Source organism: Rhipicephalus microplus, chromosome 4, assembly GCF_043290135.1.
Source record: "Rhipicephalus microplus isolate Deutch F79 chromosome 4, USDA_Rmic, whole genome shotgun sequence".
NCBI classification, from domain to species: Eukaryota; Metazoa; Arthropoda; class Arachnida; order Ixodida; family Ixodidae; genus Rhipicephalus; species Rhipicephalus microplus.
The window spans coordinates 22114907-22140343 of NC_134703.1; the positions used below are offsets into that span (position 1 = coordinate 22114907).

The 25437-nt window shown below is 45.5% G+C and overlaps 1 protein-coding gene across 2 annotated transcripts in view; it reads left to right on the forward strand.

Annotated features, from left to right (window-relative positions):
- Window positions 1-11021: 11021 nt before the first annotated feature.
- LOC119171714 (uncharacterized) overlaps window positions 11022-25437 on the forward strand; it is a 35788-nt gene continuing 21372 nt past the window's right edge. The window contains exons 1-4 of one of the 2 annotated variants that reach the window (XM_037422528.2): window positions 11022-11151; window positions 15958-16042; window positions 22989-23369; window positions 25144-25377. In XM_037422528.2, coding sequence (XP_037278425.2) covers window positions 23045-23369; window positions 25144-25377 — 559 coding nt within the window. In that variant the 5' untranslated portion in view covers window positions 11022-11151; window positions 15958-16042; window positions 22989-23044. The other variant, XM_075892289.1, reaches the window with a different exon arrangement.

A 25437-nucleotide genomic window follows, 5' to 3' on the forward strand; every position in this document is an offset into this window, starting at 1 on the left:
CTGACCGCATTTTTCTTCCTTTTCTCTCTCACTTTATGTATTTTATTCATTCATTTTGTCGCTTGACCGTCCCGATTGGTGGAACGCGGCACAGTAGTGGTTCGTTTTATCACCAACACATGTATATTCCGGACGTCTGTCGGCAAATGACGAGTCGGTGTATCTATCTAAGTAATGATTGTGCCAGATGTCGTCCCGTCTTTATTACTAATTGTCGGAGTCACAAAATGTGCGCACAGATCAGGGCCCGGTCGACGTCTTATAGTGGGAGGGGGGGGGATGTTTTATAGTGATGGCTTTGATTGATTGATTTGTGGGGTTTAACGCCCCAAAACCACCATATGATTATGAGAGACGCCGTAGTGGAGGGCTCCGGAAATTTCGACCACCTGGGGTTCTTTAACGTGCACCCAAATCTGAGTACACGGGCCTACAACATTTCCGCCTCCATCGGAAATGCAGCCGCCACAGCCGGGATTTGATCCCGCGACCTGCGGGTCAGCAGCCGAGTACCTTAACCACTAGACCACCGTGGCGGGGCTAGTGATGGCTTTCGATCCCTCCTTCTGCGTACGTGTGTGTGTTTGTGTGTAACATCGTCGTGGACCGTACTCGACCCCCCCCCCCCCCACCCGCTGGTGGCTTGCTTGTTCTGTGGAGCTGGTAAATAGCTAATGCGTATTGTAGCTTAATTCAAATATGACACATACAAGTCGAGATACACCCCTAGCACATTTTCTTCTCATAAATGAAACATGAGAAGACATGAAACGCTAAGTATAGAATTCCTCTCATTTTATTTGACAGAGTCCGCTCTGGTTAAGGCGCTCGGCTGCGGATCCGTAGGTCGTGGGTTCCATCGCTGTCGCGTTTCGATGCAGGCGAAATGGTCGAAATTTCCGGAGCCCTCCACTACGACGTCTCTCATAATCTTATCTGGGCTTTGGGACGTTAAACCCTATTGATATTATTACGATTATTATCACTATTGCTGTGGCAGAACGTGGCTACTGTATATGGTGACAAGGTTTTGCCATGAGACTTGGTTGCTTCGAAAAGTGAAATATTTGTAAATGACAGAATGGCCGCCGACGCCCTATAGCATAGAATGCACAAGTACAGGCTGCTTCGCACTTAGCGGAAAAAAATCTCGAAGCGCGCTGCAACCACGTGCCGACCGCGCATGCGCAGATGATCCAGGAAGTGTAGTTTTGAACTGCGTCGTCTGCTATGGCGTCTCTTGCTTGCCAGCACGCGGATATCATTGTTAGTGCATGAACTGGGCCCGATAATCTCCACTAAACGTTGTGCGACGCCAACCTGTCAGCCTTTATTTGTGGTAATGGGGGTGCTACAAGCAGAATTTGATACCACACTTTGTTTGCTCTCTCGAAACGACGGGGTGCTGTGTACGTTCATGAATATTTCTTCACTGTGTGTGCACTGCAGTATGCTGGGACGAGGAAGACACGAAAATTAACACCCAATGTGCGTTTGTCTTGATTTGACTTTGAATAAGAAAAAAGCTCTCAACAGTAACCCCCGTATTCTAGAACGTCCCTTCGCTCAACGTTCCACCTTCACTTGATGGATGGATGGATGGATGGATGTGGCTGTACCCTTTAGATCGGGCGGCGGCTAACGCCACCTAGCCGTAATACTTAGTGAACTAACCATTACATTTATCTTTTTTTTCCTTTAAATAATGAAGTTGAGGATTCGTACTTCGCAGTGAAGGATTTAATTTTCACTCGTGCCTTGACTTTAGCCACCAATCAGATAACCTCCTTCTAGTTAAGTCTACCCGCTTAAAGTCTATTTTGCCCTCGCTGTCCCTAAATCCCAGTGCTTTGAAAAACTCTGCGCCATCATCCTGAACTATAGGGTGAAGCCCTTTACAGAACATTATCAAGTGTTCGGCAGTTTCTTCTTCCTCTCCACACGCACTGCATACTGTGTCTACCCCTTCGTATTTGGCCCGATATGTCTTGGTTCGCAGTACTCCCGTCCTGGCCTCAAACAGTAGAGAACTACCCCGAGTATTATCATAGATCCTTTCCTTGGCAATTTCCTGCTTAAAAGTTCGATAGATCTCTAGTGCGGACTTCTCAATCATGCCCATTCTCCACATGTCAGTCTCCGTTTCCTTCACTTTCTTCTTAACCGATAGTTCTTTTTGGTTTGGCCACCTGCTGTTTTCTAAGTATTTACCAGTCAACTTCCTGGTTCGCTTCCTCCATTTTGTATCGACATTCTTCATGTACAAGTAGCTCAAAACCTTCCTAGCCCAACGCTCTTCCCCCATTTCTCTCAATCGCTTCTCAAATTTTATCTTGCTGCTAGCTTCCCTGCCTTCAAATGATGTCCATCCCATATCACCTTGTACTCCCTGATTTGGTGTATTTCCGTGAGCTCCTAAAGCAAGCCTATCTATTCCACGTTGCTTAATTTCTAATCTTGCTTGAACTTCTGATCTCATGCACAAGACCGCATTGCCGAACGTCAGCCCAGGAACCATGACCCCTTTCCATATTCCTCTCACAACATCATACCTATTGTAATTCCACAGTGCCCTATTTTTCATGACTGCTGCATTCCTGTTACCTTTAGTCGTCACGTATATTTCGTGTTCCCTCAGATACTCGGTCCCATTGCTTATCCATACGCCCAGATATTTGTATTTATCTGTTATCTCTAGCGTGACCTCCTGTATTCTAAGCTCACTACTTTCGTTGTCATTGAAAATCATGACTGCTGATTTTTCCTTACTGAATCTAAAATCTAACCTATTTCCCTCATTACCGCAGATGTCCATCAATCTCTGCAAATCTTCCTTGTTGTTGGCCATTAGCACTATATCATCTGCGTACATTAATGCTGGTAGTGCCTGATCAATAAGTTTTCCTTGTTTGACTAAAGAGAGGTTGAAGCCCAGTCCACTTCCCTCTAATTTTGCCTCTAATCCTTGTAGGTACATCATGAATAATAAGGGTGACAGGGGGCACCCCTGCCTAAGCCCCCGTTTTACCTCTGCAGGCTTGGATACCTGTTTTTCCCACTTTATAACTACCTTGTTACCTTTATAGATACCCTTTAAAAGATTAGTGACTACATGTTCCACGCCTAGTGTGTCCAGTATTCCCCACAATTCCTCTTGAACCACGCTATCGTACGCTCCCTTGATATCCAAAAATGCTAGCCACAGGGGCCTGTGTTCCTTTTCTGCTATTTCGATGCACTGCGTCAGTGAGAACAGATTGTCTTCCAACCTCCTGTGTTTCCGAAACCCATTCTGCAGTTCCCCCAGCACCCCCTCATCCTCTATCCACGCCTGCAGTTTTTCCTTTATAATCTGCATCGCCAGCCTGTAGACCACCGATGTCACTGTTATAGGACGGTAGTTGTTTATGTCGGCTTTGTCCCCCTTTCCTTTATAGATCATGCTCATCCTGCTAAGTTTCCATTCATCGGGAACTTCACCATCGATTATTATTGTGCTCACTGCCTCTCTCAAAGCCTGCTTAGACTTCGGACCTAATGTCTTTATCAGCCTAATTGGAATGCCATCTGGGCCTGTTGATGTACTACTAGGAACCCTTTTCTCAGCCCTTTCCCACTCTTGTTGTGAAAATGGAGCCACTGCACCACTTGATTCGTCCTTGTCTATTGTGGTGCATAAAGTACTTCTTTGTTGAAATTTTTCTGTCACCCTTGTTCTTATATATTTCTCGCTCCCATCGGCTTGAGAAAGCCGATGGGAGCGCCATCTTCAGGCAGGGCAAGTCACTGCATATCAGTGATAAGTTGCTGCTATTCTTGAATAGCGCAGCGTCATTTTCAGCCGAGAAGCGGCGGCGCAGTGCTCCACTCTGTCAAGTGAAGGGTGAAAGTCGAGTCGAGGAGCGTTTGTGAATACGGGGGTAAGAGTCGTACAGCTCCGCTGGCCTAACACGATAAAATAAATGGGAACAAATTCGTGAATGTTTCAGGTTATAACAGAGCGTCAACGTTTATCTTTCCGACGACATTTCATTACCACAATACTCGCTAGCTGGCTCCGAAATATAGTGTAGTTTTAACAGCAGAGTTCAATAATATTGGGTCGCTCTTTTTCTGGCGCATGCGGCATGGTAAACCAGGCAAACAAAACCACCATATAAATATGAGACGCCGTAGTGTTTGACTCCGGAAATTTCGACCACCTGGGGTTCTTGAACGCTCATCCAAATCTGAGCACACGGGTCTACACCGTTTTCGCATACATCGAAAATGCAGCCGGGGTTCGATACCGTGACCTGCGGGTCAAAATTAGCCTCTAGACAACCGCTGTGGGTGTGAACAAGGGTGTCATCGGACCGGTATGGCGCTAAAGAAAAAAAAATACGCGAGACAGGAAATGTTATTGTGACTTTGACTCCACACCACGTATTTACAAATGCCTCCTGTCCAAGTAACAAGGCGTCGGGGCCCATTTTCGAAGCCACCGTGGTATTTGTGGTTTGAGTAGCAGCTAAACCCAAACCGATCGCAGCTGCACCTTTCGAGGAGAGCGAAGTCCCGGACGTAATTAGTCTACCACTCCTCATTCTTCCTCTCTCCATAGTACCTGCTACATGAGATGGCATGTTTGAAGCTAAACCTGCCAGGCCGCTACATTGTTCTACTCGAACGCAGACAGGCAAGTTTGGCACATGTCCTTGGGAGCCGGTATTTTCTTCGAGCATCAATGCCTTTGCTACGAGAGTTCTTGGAAGCCAGATCAGCTATTATCCGTGGACGTGTGCTATATATATATATATATATATATATATATATATATATATATATATATATATATATATATATATATATATATATATATATATATATATATATATATATATATATATATATATATTTATATATATATATATATATATATATTGAATGAACTTGCAGATTAGGGCCACTATTATTCAGTCCGGTTTCAAGACAAATCACGATAGGGAAGTGAGGGAATCCTTCTTGATCCACAAATTTAACACCATTCGTTCAGGTATCAATGAAAACGTAGGAAAGCTCACCTGCCTCGCACTATAACAACACGACTTCTTAGATTAGTGAAATATTTTAGTGTATATTAAAATGTATATTAGTCAACCGTGGTTTCTTTACTTCAGAGCTCTTTTACATGTCCCGCCAACCACACTGTGCCCCACGTGTTGATGCGCAAGGAAATTTGAAACTTGTATATTCATGCACCCGTCGCATGTCACTCATGTCAACACAAGGTTCTGACAGATTACCATTTTTTTTAACTTTGATTGTCCTATCTGCTGTACCGAGAGTTCATCACGTGAGCCTATAAAAGCGGCTGCATTGTATCATACCTACTTTACTCAGACGAAGGCCGTGCCACGGCCGAAACGTTAGTAAATACAATTTCCTTTTCAAATGTGCTATTCTGCAAGTTCGTTCAATATAGAAAATACCCGGACCTGTCGTGCCTTCCCTTCAATTTCTCTCTCTCTCTCTCTCTCTCTCTCTCTATATATATATATATATATATATATATATATATATATATATATATATATATATATATATATATATATATACACGTTTCGCCACTGTATAAACGAGACCGTCGCAGCGGGAAATCGAGCCTGCGCCCCCCGGAACTCAGCGTCGCATAGAAATCCAGCGGATTATTTTTGGGGGGCGTCCGTCCGTCGCACTTTTTCGTGCCGCTTTCTCGTTGTGCTTTTCTAAATCGTTCGGTGCTTCGACGATGACTAAGTGCCTGCTCAGACGGTTCCGCTTGTTGATACTGGTATCGCTCGATCGTCTGCAAACACACGACTGTACAAGCATTGAACGTGACACACTCTGGCTGCCATTCACACGGCACGTGTTCCTTTGAGACCTTGCATGTACTACAGTGAGTGGAACGCCTCAACATTTCTAGAATAGTCTATTCCATTCGGAACGCCTCACTTCGGTTTCTACATGTTGTCAACGAAAGTGTGTGCCGTCAGTGTTCTGTCAAACGTGCAAGACGGAACTGGCGACTGTTCTTCCAGCTTTCATTGCAATGCATGTGCAGGGACGGTGGGAGATTGAAGCGACTGCTTATCGGCTCGATGACCAACCCGGCCAGTCATGAAATGGTTTTCACAAAAAAAAAAAAAAAACGTGATATGATAAGATCTTGGGGACCACGTGACGTATGTGTCACAGAAGGGCCGAGCTCGTGAAGAAATTGCATGCGTGAAATCGTTTAAAGTAAAACTGCTGTTTGTGCTAGCTGCCACAACACGCGTTTGTCAAAAATACTGTGATGTCCACTCATTCGTGTCTTTATATTGATAAACGTGCGCAGGGATAGGGGTGGGGGGGCAAATTTCGTCGCAGTGCCGTCTCGCATATTATATATGGAACAAACTTTGGGCCCCCTCCCAACTATGTGTATAATGCAGACATAATTTCACGTTTTTGTCTTATTTTGTTCATTGCGTGCATGTGTGCTAATACTGCTATGTTACATTATCTTCCTCCACAGGGCGTGTAAGCTGTTGCGAAATGATTTTTAAAAAAATCGTTTTGTCTAACTGGACAAAATCCCAAGGAAACGCCGGCATACGGGAGGCATGTTCGCTTAAGCACACGCACCATTATCATGCGGCACAAGCTTTCGATGAAGCTCGCGCGGTGTTTAATCGCATTTCGTGACCACATCGGCCCCGATCTTCGGATTCGATGGACTCCGACGCGGCTCCCTTTTCCTTCCGGTCGCGCTAGGGCGAGACGGAGGCACGCGCGCTCGACCGCCGAAGAGGGCTGCAGTTCTGACGATCTCATCTCTCTATGCAAGTGTTGATTGAGGCCGTCCTGTGATGCATACTGTAGCTCCTCTCGTGCGCAACAAACATATATAACCGTGCAATTGTAGCTGTACTGAGAAATCACGCTTCGATTTATGTAGTGGCAAAAATGAGTCATGAGTACCGCGAGAGGGGTTTTGTTACACACACACACGCAACCGCAGAAGTGGCGCGAATACGGTAAACTACAGTGGCGACGCCGGTTTGAAATATTCGCACTATAGCTTGCCGTAACGCAACTTCATCTGCTCGAGGCCTCGTTATAACCGTAATAAGTTACCAAATTGGGCGAGTTTGAATGTACAAGATAGCGCCAGTGCAACAGTGCAAGCACTTGTGTGTGCGTGGAAGTTGACACACATGCACACGAGCGCCATTTTATTTTTTTACAGTGATGACTGTTATAAGATCACAACAAGGGTGCCGTAAATGTCCGCCGCCGCCTTCGCCGTTGTCCGTAACCGCCATCGCACGAAATTGGAAAAAATCCGGGTACCTTGCAAGCTTACTTGTATTAGTAGGCCCAAGAGAGTCTACCATGGATTCTAAAAATGGTGTTTTTCCAGCTTTCGCTGTGACGGTGCTGCGCTTCCCGCGCAGGCCTGGCTTTTTTTCCCTCGCGTTGTGTTGTGTTTGTAACGGCAATCATGAGCTCGTTAGCTGTCTTGTAAACGATACTGAACTTGAAATGTCCGGGTCCTTCGTGCTGTAGAGTTTCCTAAATATACACTAGAGTAGGGTTCCTCTATGCGCGCTCCCCAATCTTCCGCCTTGGAGGGTGGAAACAACAGCGTCGTCTGCTACGGCGTCCGCCATCACGGTGCCCTCTCCGCGTGCCGCCACGATAGGCATCCCACGGGTTTAGCGCGGCTGCATACAGAGTTTGTTGTGTCAAAACGTGTGGCACTCAAGCAACATTTGAGAAATATAAAGTTTTCGCAGAGTGACTCCACCGTGCACGCTAGAGGGAACTCTGGCGAAAGTGTCTATGGGAGCTGCAACGCACGGTGCTTCAGCGAGCGTGGGAATTATGGGTAGTACACGCACGTATTTCTCTAATCTTCGTACTTCTGGCTTCGTTTGTGTTCGGGTGACTTGGAGCTTTTTTGTTGCGAAACAAAAATTTGCAAATGTTCAACGGTTGCGCTTCACCAGCTTAAAATCTTGGGCTTATCATTTCAAATCGGGTAGTGAAGTTCAAAGGGGTTCTAAACGAAACCGAAACAAAGCAATAGACGAAGCCACGAGTGTGATTCGCCGCCTTCAAATACGAAGACTAGGCAAATTCGTGTACTGTCCATCATTCTCATGGTCGCTGAATGACCGCAGTGCCAGAGTCCCCTCTAGTTAATTTTAGGAAACTCTATGCTTCGTGCGTTCACCTAAGATTACCCGAAGTCGAAAGCCATCTTATTTTTCCTGTCAGTCGATGTGCTGATTGTGCACCCACCCTACGATAACTTTTTGCAATGAGCGTGGTTTCACATGCCTCCCAAATCGGCGACACCTTTTACCAAGCTGCGATGACCTCATGTGGTGACGTAATCACGTGAGGTTTTTTTTTTTTCAATCACATCGTCTCCGACGTTTTAATTTCGCGTTTGATGCGGCATCTGAGGCGTTCGCCTTAATAATGACGCTGGCTGCCCCCAAAACGGTCAAGGCTGATCGCAGCCAGCTTTGATGCCTTTAATCGGAGAGGGGGGTGGGAGTGTGAACTGATGCAAGTGCACTTGTACTGCGGCGTTCATTGGTATAGATATATGTATGTGTGCTTCATGACTAGACTACGTAGTCACACGGGCAAGATGGAGGAGGAGGAGGAGGAAGGAAAGAAATGAAAGGCAGGGAGGTCAACCAGACGCACGTCCGGGCCAGATGACGTTGATGAAATTGCTGTGATCTCACATTCACGCGGTCAAGATTACATAGGAGTACCAGCAATTAAGGCATAGCACTACGACGAGAGCCTGATCCGCGCACCCGTGTACCCGCTGCAGTTTTAAACACTTATCGTGTATAGTCTATCGGGCCAAGCACTGTATATCTGTCACTGACGTCCACCAACTCTAGTGGAGATCTGTAGTGCTTCCGCTTTGGACATCGATGCCTGGTTTACGATCTATCAATGGTCGTCCACTGCGATTGCGATACAATCACTCGGGAATTTCGGACGTAATCAAAGAGGCACTGACTCCGGCAGCAAGGATGAAGCGACAAAAGCTGCACTCGTCGGCCGGCCGTCTCTGCGCGCAGGACTTTACGTGTAGGGTGATAGCGCTTAAGTTACAGGGTTTCGTAACTAATGATCGTTCTTTGAGTGTTCTGTATCTAACGCGGCGCCCTCCCAGCGCCTTGTGCCGGACTTTAATTTTAACATCACATCGTCGACACTAACGGGAGAAGACCACAAGAGGCGCCTGATAGGACTTGCCGGCACAGACTTCGGCCGGACGAACTACCCTCTGACTAGTTCTTGATACGCCGCCGTACGTTGCCATTAAAGGAAGGGCGACGTGGCCATGTTGGCCTCTGCGGTGGTATTCGACATTATACCGTAACGACCGCACCGAGGATGTTTTCGACGACCGAGCATATACCACGGGGGGTGGAAGACCAGGACTTCCGGAGTGGTGCGCGCGTCTAGCTCTCTGGCTACGGCCGGCCAGCCAGCCGGTCGGCATATCCCATAGAGTTCGCGCAGAGATGTGGCCTTGCGTCATCGCCGCTACGGCTCACGCGCACTGTGACCCCCCCCCCCCCCCCCTAAATCCCGCTCGCTCCATTCTGGGTCCCGAGATAAATGCTAGTCCGCCTGCATGGGCCCGCTGCAATTTGCCGCCGCGCCTCAGCGCAAGGTAATCAGTGAGGTGGGCGGAATGCGAACTCGCCACAGCGCGCCTGTATCGTGCGTACAACCGCGCCGTAGTCTACGTTCGTGCCCTTTAAAAGTGCGCGCGCGTGCGTTGATTTATGCGCGCGCGAGCACATCCCAGACCGTGTGCGTGTGTATCGTGGCTCAGCTATGTGGGGGCGGGGGTTTCGGCTGAGGTTAACCTGAGCGTGGCGCCGTACCTTTTGTTCCTCTCGCTGCCCCCCCCCCCCCCCTTTTTTTTTTTCTCTTCACGTGACGCTGCTGCAACTTCAGTGGTTGTGTTTTGTTCAAACCTTTCGTACAGCGCGATCATCGTACGTCTGCTGTTCGCGAACTGTGCCGCCGACATAGTGGCACCTGCCTAGACGAATGCACGCCTCACGTGATGCATCTGTAGCCGTTTTCTGCCGATGACTCGACTGCCTCCTGGGGTGTTTTATAGCACTATTTCGCGCGCGTGCTGCGCAAGCTCCTCCCCCTTCTATTTTCTTCGGCCCCCTTGTGAGGTTGATGAGATTGCGGTCGGTGCTGCCCCGAAGCGCGGGGCCACTGTAGCAAAAGGCCGTGAGTGTGTGTAGCATACCGGAGTCAGTGCCGCGGCAACCTCATTTTGTCGGCCACTGAAGCAAGCGTGGCGTCAGCGCGGCGCCGAACGGACGCTGTCGCGCGCGCAGTGGAAGTCGTCTGCTGCTGGATGGAGCAGACGACACGCGCGGTTTCCCGCCCGCACCTGTCGGGGCGATACCGCTTGAGGAAAGGCGACGAGATCACGGTTCTCCTTCGCGAGATGGCATTGCAATTGGTCCTGTTTTTTTTTCTAGTCTCTGCATTCCGATCTCGTGGAGGGTTCCTTAATAATTTCTCCGTTAAGGAAAAGATTCCGGAGTACTCGTACTGCGCTTGGGGGCATGCCTTGGAAACCGGTAGTGCCGAAACGCAGGCCGCTCGCTCTTTCTCGTGGTTCGGAGAGGAGGTTCAGACTGTAGTAACAATGCGTAGGAGTAGCAGTACTACTATAGCCACCATAATGATTGGATGGAAATGCACAAAGCTGAGACGGTAAACGAGAAACAGCATGCGACAAATGAGAAAAAGAAAGTTATTGTTTTCTTTTGCAAGCACGCTGTAGTTACGTTAGTTACGTTTTCCATGATGGTTATAGTTTTATGAATGTTGCTGTGTCTGCAAGATGGCCGCTGTAAGAGAAATGTGCACATGACAAGACGGTCGTTCCGTTGGTGGTGTGCTCCCCGATTTAAGGTAGAGAGGGCGCCACCGCTGCGCCAGCGGGTTGTTTGTGTTTCTGAAGTTTGTTGCGGCTGGTGGTGCGCGTTTGTATACGTGTGTATGAATCGCGAGCGCTCTTTGGGATGTGAGCAACAAGGTTACTTTGGGATCGCCCATTGTCTGGGGGTGAGTGTGGTTTTTCATTTGGTGAGCGGTAAGTCCGCGCGGAGAACTCGTGTCGTGCTGCCGCCTTTTGCCGAGCATCGGCCGACAGATATCTCGCATTCTTCGGAGAACCTGCAAAGGAGGAGAAGGGGAGTTCTAGGCCTAATAACCTGTCGCTTCGGAAGTGGTCCGTGCTCTTGACGTTGACAATTCTTGCGTTGTCCCGCGAAACATCGCACCCCGAGGCTTGGATACGGCTCGCGTTTTCGCGTTTTGAATGATAAACGGACCTTCCACAACCTGGTAAGTGACCCCGCTCGTATGCCGTCGCGGACTGGCTGTCAAAACTATGACATGAGTGCGAGTCCGAGGGAGCATTACCTGTTTGAAGCTGGTCGCTTTTGCTCCTCGTGTCCCGAATCAATTGTTTGATAGCTTTGTACTTGCATACTCGAGGAACTGTGGTAAATTTCGCCGTGTCCCTTGATCGATAAGTGCGATCCAATGCGAGGAACGCTCGTTCGCAGTTCGTACAGCTGATACTCGGAATGCGCTATTTGTTTAAACTTCCGCTGGCCGTCGCGGGCTGATCAGTCACCTCGTTTTGGACGCGTCAACGAGTTTTGTTCAACGTACACGCGTACGACTGAACGCTTTAGGAGTCTAGCACTCTTCGTATAATTGCGTTTATGAATCATGTTGGTAATGCTATTCGCTCATACTGCGACAAACTTCTCGTACCATTTAAATGAAGCCTGTTTTTACTTAGAACTTTGTCATACAAGGAATTTTATTGTATCTAAAGTTTCAGTTAAGAAAACGAGCTAACAATTCCTTAAACTACACGGTAGTGTTTGCACTTTCGTCAGGAAGAACAATGTTGTGTTCCATAACTTGAGCCGACATGGCTATTTTTAATGCTATTCACCGCGTGTTAAATTGGAAAGAGTATCCTAGTAACCTGCGATTCGCTGATGACATTGCATTGATGAGCGACTCTGGGGACAAATTGCAGCTCATGATTACTATACTAGACACTGGAAGCAGAAAAGTGGGTGTAAGAATTAATATTCATAAAATAAAGTATTGTGCAACAATCTCGACAGTTAGCAGTGACACTCGGGAAGTTGAAAAAGAATGCCTATTTAGGACAGGTAGTAATCGCAGAGCCGAACCATGAGTGTGAGATAGCTAGAAGAATAAGGATCGGGTGGGGCATATTCGGCAAACAATCTCAAATAATGAATGGTAGTCTACCACTATACATCAAAAGAAAAGTATATATAACAGTTGTATCTTACTGGTACTATGGTGCAGAAGCCTGGAGGCTTACAAAGAGGTTTCAAGTTGAAGACAATGCAGTGAGAAGTGGAAGAGAAAATCATGGGTGTAACAGCAAGAGACAGGAAGAGAGCAGAGTGGGTCGGAGAAATAACGGGGGTTAAGCATATCATAGTTTGAATCAAGGATAGATGGACATGGGTTGAGCAGGTAGAAGTAGGCAGGATAACTGCTGGTCTGTAAAGGTAACTGGCTATATTCCGAAAGAAAGCAAATGCATTAGAGGGAGACAAAAAAAAAAATCGGGTGGACAGGTGAGATTAAGTATAACATGGTAGCAGAAAGCGCAGGACTGGGTTGATTAAGTGGTACATGAGAGAGGCCTTCACCCTGCAGAGGGTATAGTTACGCTAATGATGTGGATGACGGTTCTTTTCCATGCAATGCCCTACTTTCTCTTGTTGCGACTTGTGTCTAACTTGGAGTAATGTTCACTTACTGCTATCAAAAATAAAACCTTTGGTCAACCTTCTGCATAGCGCTTCAGTCAGAGTCTATTGCTCGTGCTTCATTGTTTCGACTGTTGGCTCATTTTATATGGTGTGCAGCTGAGTGTATCCACCCCTCTCTTCACTGGCAAAGGACATGTACCACTTGTTCGACTAGAAGAAACTTCACAGTTGCTGGCAGCTGGGCTTGACATGTACACACTGGCATATCCAAAAGGTGTTCAGAATTATTCGATTAATAATTGCTGACATCTAAGTGTAACTCCTGAAAAGTCGGTGATTATGTCACGTTAGTACATAACAAAATCATCTTTCTAGTACAACAAACAAGGGACGTAAAGTGCGTTTACATAAAGATTGCATGTCTAGAAAACTTACTAAAACCATTGTAAAATAGTAGAGAGCCACATTTTGTTTACTGCAGCATTGAGTGCAGATCATGATTCGAACTGCAGTGATCGACCAATAAGAGGGTTGCACGAGACGTCATCTGCTTGAGGCGCTAGCGGCGTTTGCCTCTATTGCCATGTCAGTGGTCTGAGTGCGCCCTTCTTGAAGCGGCGAAAGGCAGCGAGAAATTGTGTGCGCTACGTAAGGTACCAACGTGGTGATATTCGACTGAGTGCTTATGCGCGTGACTTCCAAGGTCTGGCGAAACTTCGCTACGAACATAAGGTTCACCTTGGCGGCGGATATGGACCCGTTCAACTTCAGCAGCGATGAAGCTGTGTGTGATGTGAAGTGTTATTCCTGCATGGAGCTCACGGACATTAAGGACCACTTTGTTGGCGCACAAACTTCGCAACAAGGAACGAGCAACAAGGGACTATGTGACTAGCAGATGGGTGCAACAGCGCAAAGTTAGAGACCTCGAAGATGGCCGCCGCGTCGTCATCGGAAACGTGACTGGTTCCTCTTGTTCAGTGCTCGGACGAATAATTTTTTCACCGCGGTGGTGTCGCTTCACAAATTCCTTGTGTTGGAAAGCTTTACCATTTGCTAGAGAATGTGAGGTGATACAATTGGCATAGTTCGTTCGTGGTTGAGCTCAAGCCACTTGCAATAAAAAATGCTCGTTGCTGCAGGGTCCAATGACGCTTGTCGGGCCACGCAGAGATCACATACGCTCTCGATTGTAACCGATTGATGTTAATGTGATATCACGGTTTATGTGCCCAGCTTGTCAAATCATGGGTAAACGAGAACGCGCTGCGTCGCTGACTGTTTACCAACACACCGAAATCGATAACACATGGCACCTACTTGAATGATACCGCTGATAACCAGCGATCGCGGTCGTAGTGCGTGCGTTCGTCTGCTGCTGCGTAAACAAAGCTGCATAGCACGTCGCGAAAACTGAAGTTACTACACCTTAGAAACAGCACTTTCTGAATGGACATGAAAGTGAAATTACAGTAACATTATTCTAGGTAGCCTGTGAATGAAGTCATTTCATGTTATTATATCACCTTAACCCATGTAATATTGCGTGACACAAGCATAGAATTGCACGTGATATTTCGCTATGTGAATTGTGCAATGAGTGAGTCGTTTGAAGGCCCACTCATAACGGAGCATGCAGGCATAATTGATCATCGTGAGACATAGCATCAAAAAAAGAGTGTAGCTGCGTAGGTGCATGCTCGTATTGCCTTACAAGCGCTTAGTGTATACTTCGCTATGAACTATGGTTTTGGGGGCACTTCATACTCATACTTGCAGTAAAAATTCTTGGAGAGTTTAAAACAGCCGATGTTATACCTATCTTCATAGTGGGGAAAAAACTTCGAGTTGGGCGGCGCGTGGGAGTACAAATGTTGAAGTCAAAGCCTCCACAGTGGGTTTTCGGGGTGTCGCACCAATTTGCGCAGCCAAGGACTATGGCGTCGCCCAGGGAGCCATTCTTGAAAAGGTCTGTAAGGGCGTTGTTTTCCTTGGGGCATACTTTAGGATGTCTGCTTAAAAGTAAATTATGTGAATGAGAAACCTTGCAAATTGGGCTCATCACTGCCATCATGTTCTATTTGGGAGGTGAATATCAAGTGTCCTTTAGGTCTTCATATACGTGTTCTATGACAATTTTATTTTTATTTGTAAGTGACTGCCTTAACTTTCAAGCGAACCGCCGTGATATCTTTGTCTGATTTACGACATTTAAACCACATTAAATAATATTACGTTTTTGTAAAAAGGTGTATATTTTTACAAAGCCATACTGCAATTGCAGGCACAGTATAACCTGCAGTATTCAACTTGTAAAAAAATGGGGATAAATTCATTATTAAGGATAGTTCCAATATACAACTTAAATGAAACTATTGCATTTTCAGTGTGACTTACGGTTATCAGTTGGCAGCGTAATAACACAGCTTCTTGGTAATGTAAGCAGCACGCCTTGATAGCGATAGGTGGAGCCTACACTTTAATTTTTTCATGGCTTGTATAGTTGGGAATGTGGAGTAATATGCAGGCGTGGGTTATACACAAGAAAATACAGTATAGATGTGAATAGGTGCCTACGCATTGGGCGTGGGAGGAGTGCACTGTGCCTTGACCCGAATGGTGGCCTTGTTTCTTAATGTCGTACTTTGTCTGCTTCTTGGCTGTTGTGCACAGCGTAGCGACATCACACTTATGTTCTTAGTGGTTGTACTTCTGTTCTTAGTTTAACTCTATCAATCACGCTTACACAACAAGTGTAAATACAATGAGGAGAAATTGTAAAGGAAAGCCCATAATGACAAAAGAATGTGCGGAAGCCTCGCCTTCCTAGCCTTTGCTCCATTTTCAAGATAAGTTGTCGCCAAGTATAAAAGAAATCTTGCGGTGCTTTAGTATTGGGTTCGGAATGTTGCGCATATGAATGCATTCATCTCCTCATTAAGAAATTGCTTTCAATGAAAACAGAGACTTGGAGTGGCATCCGAGTATATTTTGCTGTTCGAATGTAGTGCATTGGAAACCTGTTTCTCGATGTGTGTAATCATGGTCTTATAGCACTTGTTAAGGAAGTTTTTCTTGCATTTGTTTTTTCCAGATGAGTATGTTGAGGGGCCCAAGCCATGACCAAACTATTGCTGCAATGGGCAGCAATGGTAAAACACAGTTCTCCTCTAGTCTGTGTGAGTAACAAGCGACACTTTATTTCGACTTAATATCTTCTTTCTGGTCTTCATAACCTTGATGCAATGATTGTTATGTCTTCAAGTTGTCAATCAGGGTTAAACATTATTAAAAGGTTTGTGAGCTGGGGACTCTACTGGAACATTTATTGAACATCATAACTTATATAAAGAGCTAGTTATGTAGCAACCCACTGCGACATTAAAAGAGAGTTGTGATAGAAGCGTAAATAAAGCTTGCCAGAAAGCAGCGGTGGAACTGGATTGCCTATCCTTTTCAACGTTCCTGTCCTGCTCATTCAACTTGTCTCCGAAAATGATGTTTCTTCCCTTCCGTTGTATAGAATCAAAGGGACCTTTTTTTTGTCCTTCTGATAAGGAACCAGCAACACTTTTTGAGCATGGTCAGACCTCGAGGTTCCGGAGAACATCTGAAATGAACATAACGGCGCAGTATGCGGCCTGAAATTCACAAATAATTCTCAAAGTCGGCGAAAAATCGTCCCCTCTTTCCTAAACAAATCATGCCGTTAACGTAAATGATGCGACGTTAGCCCGAGGTCCTCAACTCTTAGCTGGTTTTAACATCATGAGCTGAAAAGTTAACGGTGCTGCTACAAGGTGCTGGTACACGTCCGTGCGCAGGCTCGCAATCACCGTGAAAATAAGCCATTCGCTCGAAGGAAAGGAAGTGCTCAAAGCCAGGAATAGGATGAAGAGCAGTCATAGCCGCTTGCCTCCTTTTTATCCCCTCTTTGTGCAGCTTCCAGCCCATTCACCGTTAGGAAAGAAGAGAGAAAGCGCTTAAAGCACGAGGAAAATGTTTGCAGCAGTGTATTCGTGAGGCAATGAACTCCTTTAATGAATTCGTTCGATGACTATTTTGAAGTGTGCTGCATCTCCCTTTTAAAGCAAAGAGCTTTTTTTGGCCAGATTTGCAGTTGTTTCTAGTAAAAACGATTTTTTTTTCCTTGTCCACTTTGAAGATGCCGATATAAAGGGTAACCATGCTCACATATTACGAAAGGAAAGGAATAGACCAAATGTGAAGTATTATGTGTCTTTGGAATACACATGTTGTGTGAAAGCTTTTGTCAGCATGAAGGTAGCACTTGCATTTTCGCTGCTACTATGAAGATGTCGATAAATAAGGGTGTAGACTCCCAAGCTGCCGAGTAGCAGTATTCGCTCATTAATTCAAACTATTATCGCTGTTTGGTATGTACTTGAGCTGTCATGGATTAGTTTTGGTGGCTTCCATAGTCTGGCAGGACAGTTCGCTTTAGGTGTGTCATGAACAAAAAACAAGCAGACAACTCGCCATTTCTTCTCTCCTTCACCCTGTGGCAGCTGCGTGAGAAGGCCCTAGTAAAAGAGTGGTGGCTTGGGCTGGCTGGTATTGCATTCAAAAAGAAATTTAATTTGTTAGTGCACAAAAAGTTTAGGAAAGGAAGTCAGATAGGACAGAGCGCACTATTTAGCCATTAACACAAATGACGGCGACATCGACCCAAAGTCCACAGCCATTAGACATCGACCCAAAGTCCACAGCCATTAACTTATTTGTGCATCGTGATCCAAATACTAGTTATCGATGCTGCCACAGGTTGTGACCATCTGCATGCTCGCAATCACAGTGAAAATAAGTAAAAGAAGTTGCTTGCACTCTGTCCTATCTGACTTCTTTAGTTCCTAAACTTTCTGTGCACTGAGAAAGTATACTTCTATTAATAGAACCTAATGTTTGCAGAGTAGGAGTGACAGTCGCCTTACATTCTGGCAAAATGCACGACTGCCCGAAGATTTAGGGGCACATTAAACCATACCATGTGGTCAACATTAAGATAACATTCCTATTGATCAGTGCAGTTATGACAAATAAAAATTCATTGCCGTATTACGATTTATTAGAAGGCCAGGTTGCTTGCAAAATCTAGGTAGTGGTGCTCTAACATAAAGGTAGATCGCACAAAATCATTGCTTCTTTCTCTTCTTCACTACAGTAGCATTTATTTTTTCATTCCCCACAGTTTGCGCTTGGCACTTTTTCTTTATTTTTGAGGCACTATAATGTGAAAAGCTGTTGTCCAAATCCTAGTTCAAAATTGTTGCGCTAGAGAAATTTTGAGATTGGGCTCCAGTAAGTCTCTGTGACATATACTATGATCGATACATGCGTGAAAATTGAACCACTTTATACAAAAGTCTTGGAGATTTTAAAGTGAACGAACTAAATAAACTAATAGTTTATTTTTTGCAATTATTCACAATTGCAGCATCTTTATCTCATTGCTCTACAGTTAGTCATGCCATATTTCTTCATAAAACACATTCATTTATCCAATCAAGTTACATTAAATAGCTCCTTACCGATGGAAAGCATTCCTAAACGATGCTAAAAAACCAATTCGAAATTCTTGCCGAAACGTGCCACGTTAAGTGCTTCAAGAAACATGATAATGTATTTACCAGAGTGATAGTGTGGAGCTATAGATTTCAACCAGAACCAATATATAAGAACTTTAGTTAAAAAGAATATTTTATGTGCCATTAGCTCAGTGTTTATTGTATTTGCTGTTTCAATGCACAGAAATCACAAATATAAGTCCTGTGGACACCTCGTGCTTCAAACGGCCAACAGATACAGTATTTTGTTGCTTGCATATAACTCTCAACCCCTAACATTATCTCTGCAAAAAGGGGGAAAAAACAAACTTATAATCTCCTCATGCAACCCTCACCACACTTCGTAAACACATTTTTCCATTCCTTGGTGCAGGTTATAAGCAAGATAATAAGGTATGCTTTATCATTGGCGCAGTCAGAATGCCAGCAGTGGCGGAAGTCCTGCTTCCAAGTGCTTCAAACTGGTTTTTGTTCAAGGAGCAGTGACACCAAATTTCAAACTAAAGATGTGGCGTTTATTCCATTGCTTGACATTCATAAGTTTTTTAGCGAAGTATGAATGGCGTCAGTGGCATAAAAGTTATTCTATTTCAAGCGTAAAGAGCATCCATAGGCTCTACGGCGCGTTCTTGGCCATGAGACATCGACGGTATTTTGACATGTTCAGCAAGCTCCTAGGCCACACCTCAGGCGCTGTGTGACGATGAGCAAGCCGCTATGATGTAGACAATTTGAGTGTTGTCATCACTGTGTTTCCATGTGGTACCGCCTGGCGGTGACGCCTGGCTGCCTAGCAACGGCCTCACTTAATTTGTTTTGCTTGGTTCGTGCAGTGCGTTTGTGTGAACCCTGCGTTTTCGTTGTGAAGTTTCAAGTGATTTGTCGTGAGCCATATTCTTCAGTGTTTTGATCGTTGCTTGTGGGCGCTGCTGACGGCAGTGGGGGTTGTGAAGACATGCATTTACACGTGCGTGCTGAGCAGACGAATGTCAACTGAAACTCGCGTGAACATTTCATGTGACCACATTATCAGATGGGGCGGGACTTCGGAAGGTGACCGCTTGACAGTTCTAAAAATTGACGGACTTTGCACCCTTTTTGAATTGGGATCGATACTGGTCATACTAATTGATATTACATGAATTATTTCGTCCCTATATTGCATTATTAGTTGCAAATTATTACTAGGGGATCGATAACTTTGCGTCGATGCAAAAAACGTGACATTCGTCAAGTTGATGCAACTGCTCCTTTAATTGCTAATTCAAATCTGCCCTCAAAAATAGAGGCTGGGAACATTAACCGTGTGACCAACTCACAAGCAGACAAGAAACCAAAAACAATATTTATTGCCACCCTGGTATACTACTAGTATGCAGCTTTTAGAGATGTGCATGGGCTCGAGTTAGCCCGAGCTTGGCCTGGCCCACAAGCCAGTCTTGGGCAGACCGACAAGTTTGTCGAGCCCGTGCCAGGCTTAGGCTACATTGTTTTTCATCGGGCTGGGCACGGGCTAGGCGCAAAGACCATATCAAGCCATAAGTATAAATGTGTCAGTACTACTTCCTGGCATGGAATGATGAGCACACCAGATGAGCTTCGTGGTTATTCAATTATTAAATCATCCATCTGTCCTGCACCTGAAGTGCCTAACTTCTGGAAGAACAAAATGTCTAAATATCTCATGCTCGCAAAAAATATATGGCAATTCCGGGGGCAAGTGCAAGCCGTGAACAAAATTGTAATTTGGCGGTATATGTAATGCAGGAGCGCCGCATTTCACTGAAGGTAAATCAATGAGCAGCTTGCTATTTATAAATGACAGCTTCTAATATGTGTATACATATTACCTGTCATGTGTCATATGCTCACGTAGCAATTCCATGTGTTACCAAAATACCACTTAATTGGAAAATAACATCTTGTCTCCACAACAAACCTTTATAATGTTAAGTGGACCGGGCCGAGCTTGGGCTTATGATTTTTGTACGTCGGGAAAGGCGAGCTTGCAGGCTTTTAGGGTCGGGGTAGGGGCAGGCCTTCAACGCAGTCAGCGGGCTTGGGAAGACAAGTCCGCTTACGAAAACGTCTGCTCCACCACCCACCTCGTTTTCGAAGTTCTCATCGCAAACATTCATCTTCCTCTTCTTGCCGCTCTCTTGTAGTTACTCCTGTAATGTGGCGGTCAGCTTTACTGGTGTGACCGCATTTCTGCCTCAAGTCTGCGAATTCTTGTGTTTCAAAGAGAACACATTTTTTTCTTACCTCTTCTGTCTTTTTTTTTTTTTCATGTCGGGTCAAGCGGTCTTGCAGCCCCTCCCCTCCTCCCTTTTTTTTTTTAAAACTGAACTGAGCGATTGGGTGCTGATATTGGTAAACTCAACTTTAATTACACAGAAGAACTAGCCAGAAGTAACTAATTTAGTGCACTTTTTACTAACAGCTGCATTTAGTGGCCATGTCTTGAACTAGAGGAGGTGAAGCTTGTTCACCTTCAATGTACGAGCAAGGGACATGTAAACAATATCCGGCCATTGACAAAGTCTGTGACCCCACACAGCCCCAACCATGGTTTTCATAATCACTGCAAATGACTGCTGAGAGGGGGGCACTCAGGCACATGTCCCAACGCCTATGGAGAAAGGGAAGTTGCGGGACACAAGCATGTGTACGCTGTGTCAGCCGGGCTGTGACATCACGGCTCACACCGGCTTGCTGCCACTACTTGCTGACTGTCTTCCAGGCGTGCAACCAACTGCTCGAAAATATGCAAAATAGCCTCTGTTATCAAAACAGATGGGTCTTCTGGACAAAATTTTTATGTTTTACTAATTTAAGTGATTTCTGTTCAGCATCTCTTTAACTTTTTCGTTACCACACCTATTCAAATCGATTACCAGTAACATCGAAGTTCTGTAATGAAAAGAACCTTTGCAAGCCAAATATCAAATTAAACTGTCAGCTTTGCAATTTTAGTATCTTGAGAAGTAATAATTGCCACAAATGTTTGCCAGCTATTCATTAGAGAGCTGTTCCTGGGAGTCAGGGAAAATTTGTTCTACAAAAAATATATACTAAGGTCCGTTACGTGTTCTAAGTGTCGAGGTGGCCTTCTCTGACAGTTTCTACCAGCTTTCATTTTGCTTGCATAGTTCTATCAGACACAGGGTCGCATCTAGGGTCACTAGTCACCCTTATGGCGTTGTCGTCACGCGTGCATGGGTGCGCACCAGCGCTGCAGAACACATGCGTTGCTCGAAATTGTCTTGCAACCCCACCTGAATTGAGTGAGGGCGAGCATAGACAGAGTTCGAGGATGACAGCACCTCAAATTCAAGATTTATGGCGACGTTGTCTTGAGTGAGCCTGAGACATTCGCAGCCATTCATGGTAATGTTTTGTTTACATCCTCAAGTTGTCTCCGCCGCAAGTGCATATAGCTTCTCACCTTCGTGCACAATCTTATAGCTACTCTGGTTACGTGCGTGGTCCACACTTCGCTGGGGCGCGGTGTGCTGGCGCTGGCTGCAGAGCTTCTCCTAACGACAAGAAGGCCCCTGGAGCACATCTTGGCCCCGACTACGGAGCAGTGCGATATGTTTTAGAACTGCACACGATATTGTCTCTTTTTTTAGTACGATATGTGCAATTTGCAAAGAAATATGCTTGGATGCACATATTGGAACATCAACCTATGCGGAGTGAGGTGGCTTGTGGAAAGAGGTGACGCTAGATGAAATAGCGAAGTTCATTGGACATCTCATTTATAGAGGCATTATTGACATCACGGGTATTCATCTATATTGGAACTCCTGGAGACTCATATCGCAAGACAACAAAAATTTACTGAGGAAATCGTACAAGTACACTTGTGTCTTACAAAAAATCAGGCAATGCTTTACTGCACAGGATGAGCAATGAAGCAGCACATCGGTTCTGATTTCCTTTGTGAAGAGAAGAGAAACATTTTGTGAAGAGAAACATTTTGTACAATATTTAATATTCTGGGTCATTTATCTACCGAATTTATATTCTGGATTTCCTTTGTTCCAAATAGTTTTGTACATATAGTGTTTTTTATTGCACTATTTACCAGCTGGCAACCAAATATTACACATTTTTCACATATTTATTCATTCTAAAACACTTTGTTGGTCTAGAACACATGTTTTTTGGAAAGAGCATTTCATTGTTTAAAGTTTGGTATGCTGCATTGCATAGTGGAGTATTTTTTAAACTGGCAAAAATTATCTTACTGAGATATGAAAAACAACCATTTTCGGGTGGTGACAAAAGTTAATTACATAGCTCATTTTGAGGCCCATTCAACAATGAGCCATCTTTTAAATTGTTCATTTCTTGCAGCTTACATGATGGTTGCATGCAAAATACAGTTCAGACTAAATTGGAATATTTGTGAAGCACTTTGCCGGTGCTTTGAACTCCAGGACTTGCATGGCATATTTGGCCGTCTGCTTTGAAATATACTTCAAAAAGAAATTAAAGTATACTATTTCCATTGCCCCACTGCCTCACCCAGGGGTTCCTAGAGCATCCTGGGGACCCCTCTGCAGTAGCTGTCAAGGCAGCTGAGTCATGGAGTGCATGGCCGGAGGCTCAGGCCTTGGAGGCGCCCTCCCCAAGGTTCGCAGCAGCTCACCCGGTGACTTGGGCTACCACACGCTGCTTCCCGCACCTGGATGGCCAACCACAAGCAGTGGCCACCACCAGCGACAATCGGCAAAGGGCTGCCTCTTTGACCGACTGCCCGACGACCTGCTGCTTCGTGTTCTCGCCTGCCTTTCGAGCGACGAACTGTGTCGGTGCGCACGCGTCTGTCGTCGGTGGTACTTCCTAGCCTGGGAGCCTCGCTTGTGGACCAGCATCGTGTTGGCATCTGAACATCTGCCTGTTGACCAGGGTAATTGTCATGTGATAACACCCAAAAGCTCTTGTGTGTGCCGTGTTAGTCAAGGCTTCTGGGCATGAACTCACAAATTCGATGCTTGACTGTTATTACATGGCAATTCATTCTGTGTGCTTAGCTGCAGCAAGTGCATCTTGATGGCTGCATAATCCAAAAGTGCTCATGCCCTTTAGGGTGTTTTGATGTGACATTTTTTTTTTCTAATTATATTCAATTACATCATGAGTGAAGGGGAAGGCCTAGAACTACATAGCCATATCAAAGGTACTGCTGGACCTTAGAAAGCCCCGCATACATTGAAGGCTTTCTAAAACACTTTCTTAAAGTAATTATTGAGTGACTTCAGTATTTGAGTTTATTTTTTAATAATCCGATTGCTGCAAAAAATATTCATATCTGTCAAGTATAGCCAAGGTTTCAGGGATTTGTTGCACACATTAAGTGTTCTTTCTCTTTCATTCTGATGAACATGCTGGAAGCTACACTAGAAGAGTTGACACTGGGGGGGGGATAAGCTTTGTCATGGTGAACTATAAAACATGTTTGCTCACTTGTGATGTGATTTTGGTGCATACTAGTGTTGCTATAGTGTAACTTTAGCGCACTTTGACATGGTGCTGGCATGTAGCAGGACTCCGTTGTCAGTCAATTGACCCAAGTGCAAACTTAAAAAAAAACAAACACAGAGCTCATGCATTCGCATATTTTCTGTACAATGTGACCAGGAAACGTAGAGGTCTGAAGCTTTGACCGTACAAAATTTTTGTATTTCATTAAGTATAGGCAAGTTTGTTGCAACAGCTGTGTGCTTTTTCTTCTCCTTTATTTGCCAGGAGCGAGCTTGTAGTTAGGTTGTGCAGTACATGGCCTCGGATATCTGTCTGAGAACTGTTCATGAAATCATTCATTACCTGCCACATCTGCTTGCTGCGTAGTTGGTCTTGATTATCCCATAGTTGAAGTGGCACCCTGGACGAAATAGCAATTTTAAATGCGAATGCATTCCTTAGTATGGCTATGTCAGGCATTCGGCGTTGTCTGTGCGCTGGCCGGTGTTATCTCTCTGCTCTCGCTTCCTCTCCCATAGCAACAGCTGTGGGCACGCGCACTTACCCTCATCATTAGCAACTGGAGCGTATGGTGCGAGAGAGTGTAGGAGAGGGTAGGTGCAGTGCTTCCAAGCTCCTTTTTTCCCTGTTCGCTCTCTCTCCTCCCTGCGCCCCACTCTCTTGTCCGCTCACGCCTCACTCTTGGTCGTTCGCTAGCTGGGCACCTCTCAAGAACATCCGGAAATGTGTGCTTGAGACGCAGCTGTGAAACGCCAACGCCGAGAACGCTGGCGCCCCATTCCCCGGTCTGCTCGCTCCTCACTGTCGACCGTTCGCTGGCTGGGCGCCTCTCAAGGTTATGGCAAAAGTCGATGATAGTGAATGTCTGACGGCAGGGGTACCCTCTCTCGGCGCAAGAAATACATTCGCATTTTCTCACGATTCCCTTCGAGAACGGGGAGGGAGGGGCATTTCTTTAGCTGTTTCTGACACTAAATTGGAAATTTCCTGCTGCATCCAGTGCAGTAATACTTGCAGAATTCTTGACAACAGTAGCATACTTTAATCATATCATAAGAGTGTTGCAGGGCCACTTCAAGTGAAGTTGGGGGCATTTCTAGTAGTTTTGCATTTTGGGCACCAGGTCGAGTATTAGCTTTACGAACCTTCCCCCAATCGACATAAGAAGCTTATTTCCTGTGTGCATCTCATCACCTCAGGGTTGCGCACCATTTTCCGGTTGCTGAGCCGTGACACCCCTGGTGTGTGCTCTGCTGTGGAGCGCATTAGCCTGAGTGGCTGCCTGTGCCTGACTGACAGTGGCCTCAGTGCGGTGGCTCGGAGATGTCCCCAGCTACGGACGCTGGAAGTGCGCGGATGTTCCCAAGTCACGGATGTAGGTGTTTCAGAAGTGGTCACACGCTGCCTCAACTTGTCACGCCTCGATGTCACTGGTGAGCCATGGACTGATGCTGCTTGACGTGTTAGATTTAACTGGACAAAAAAAATTGAAT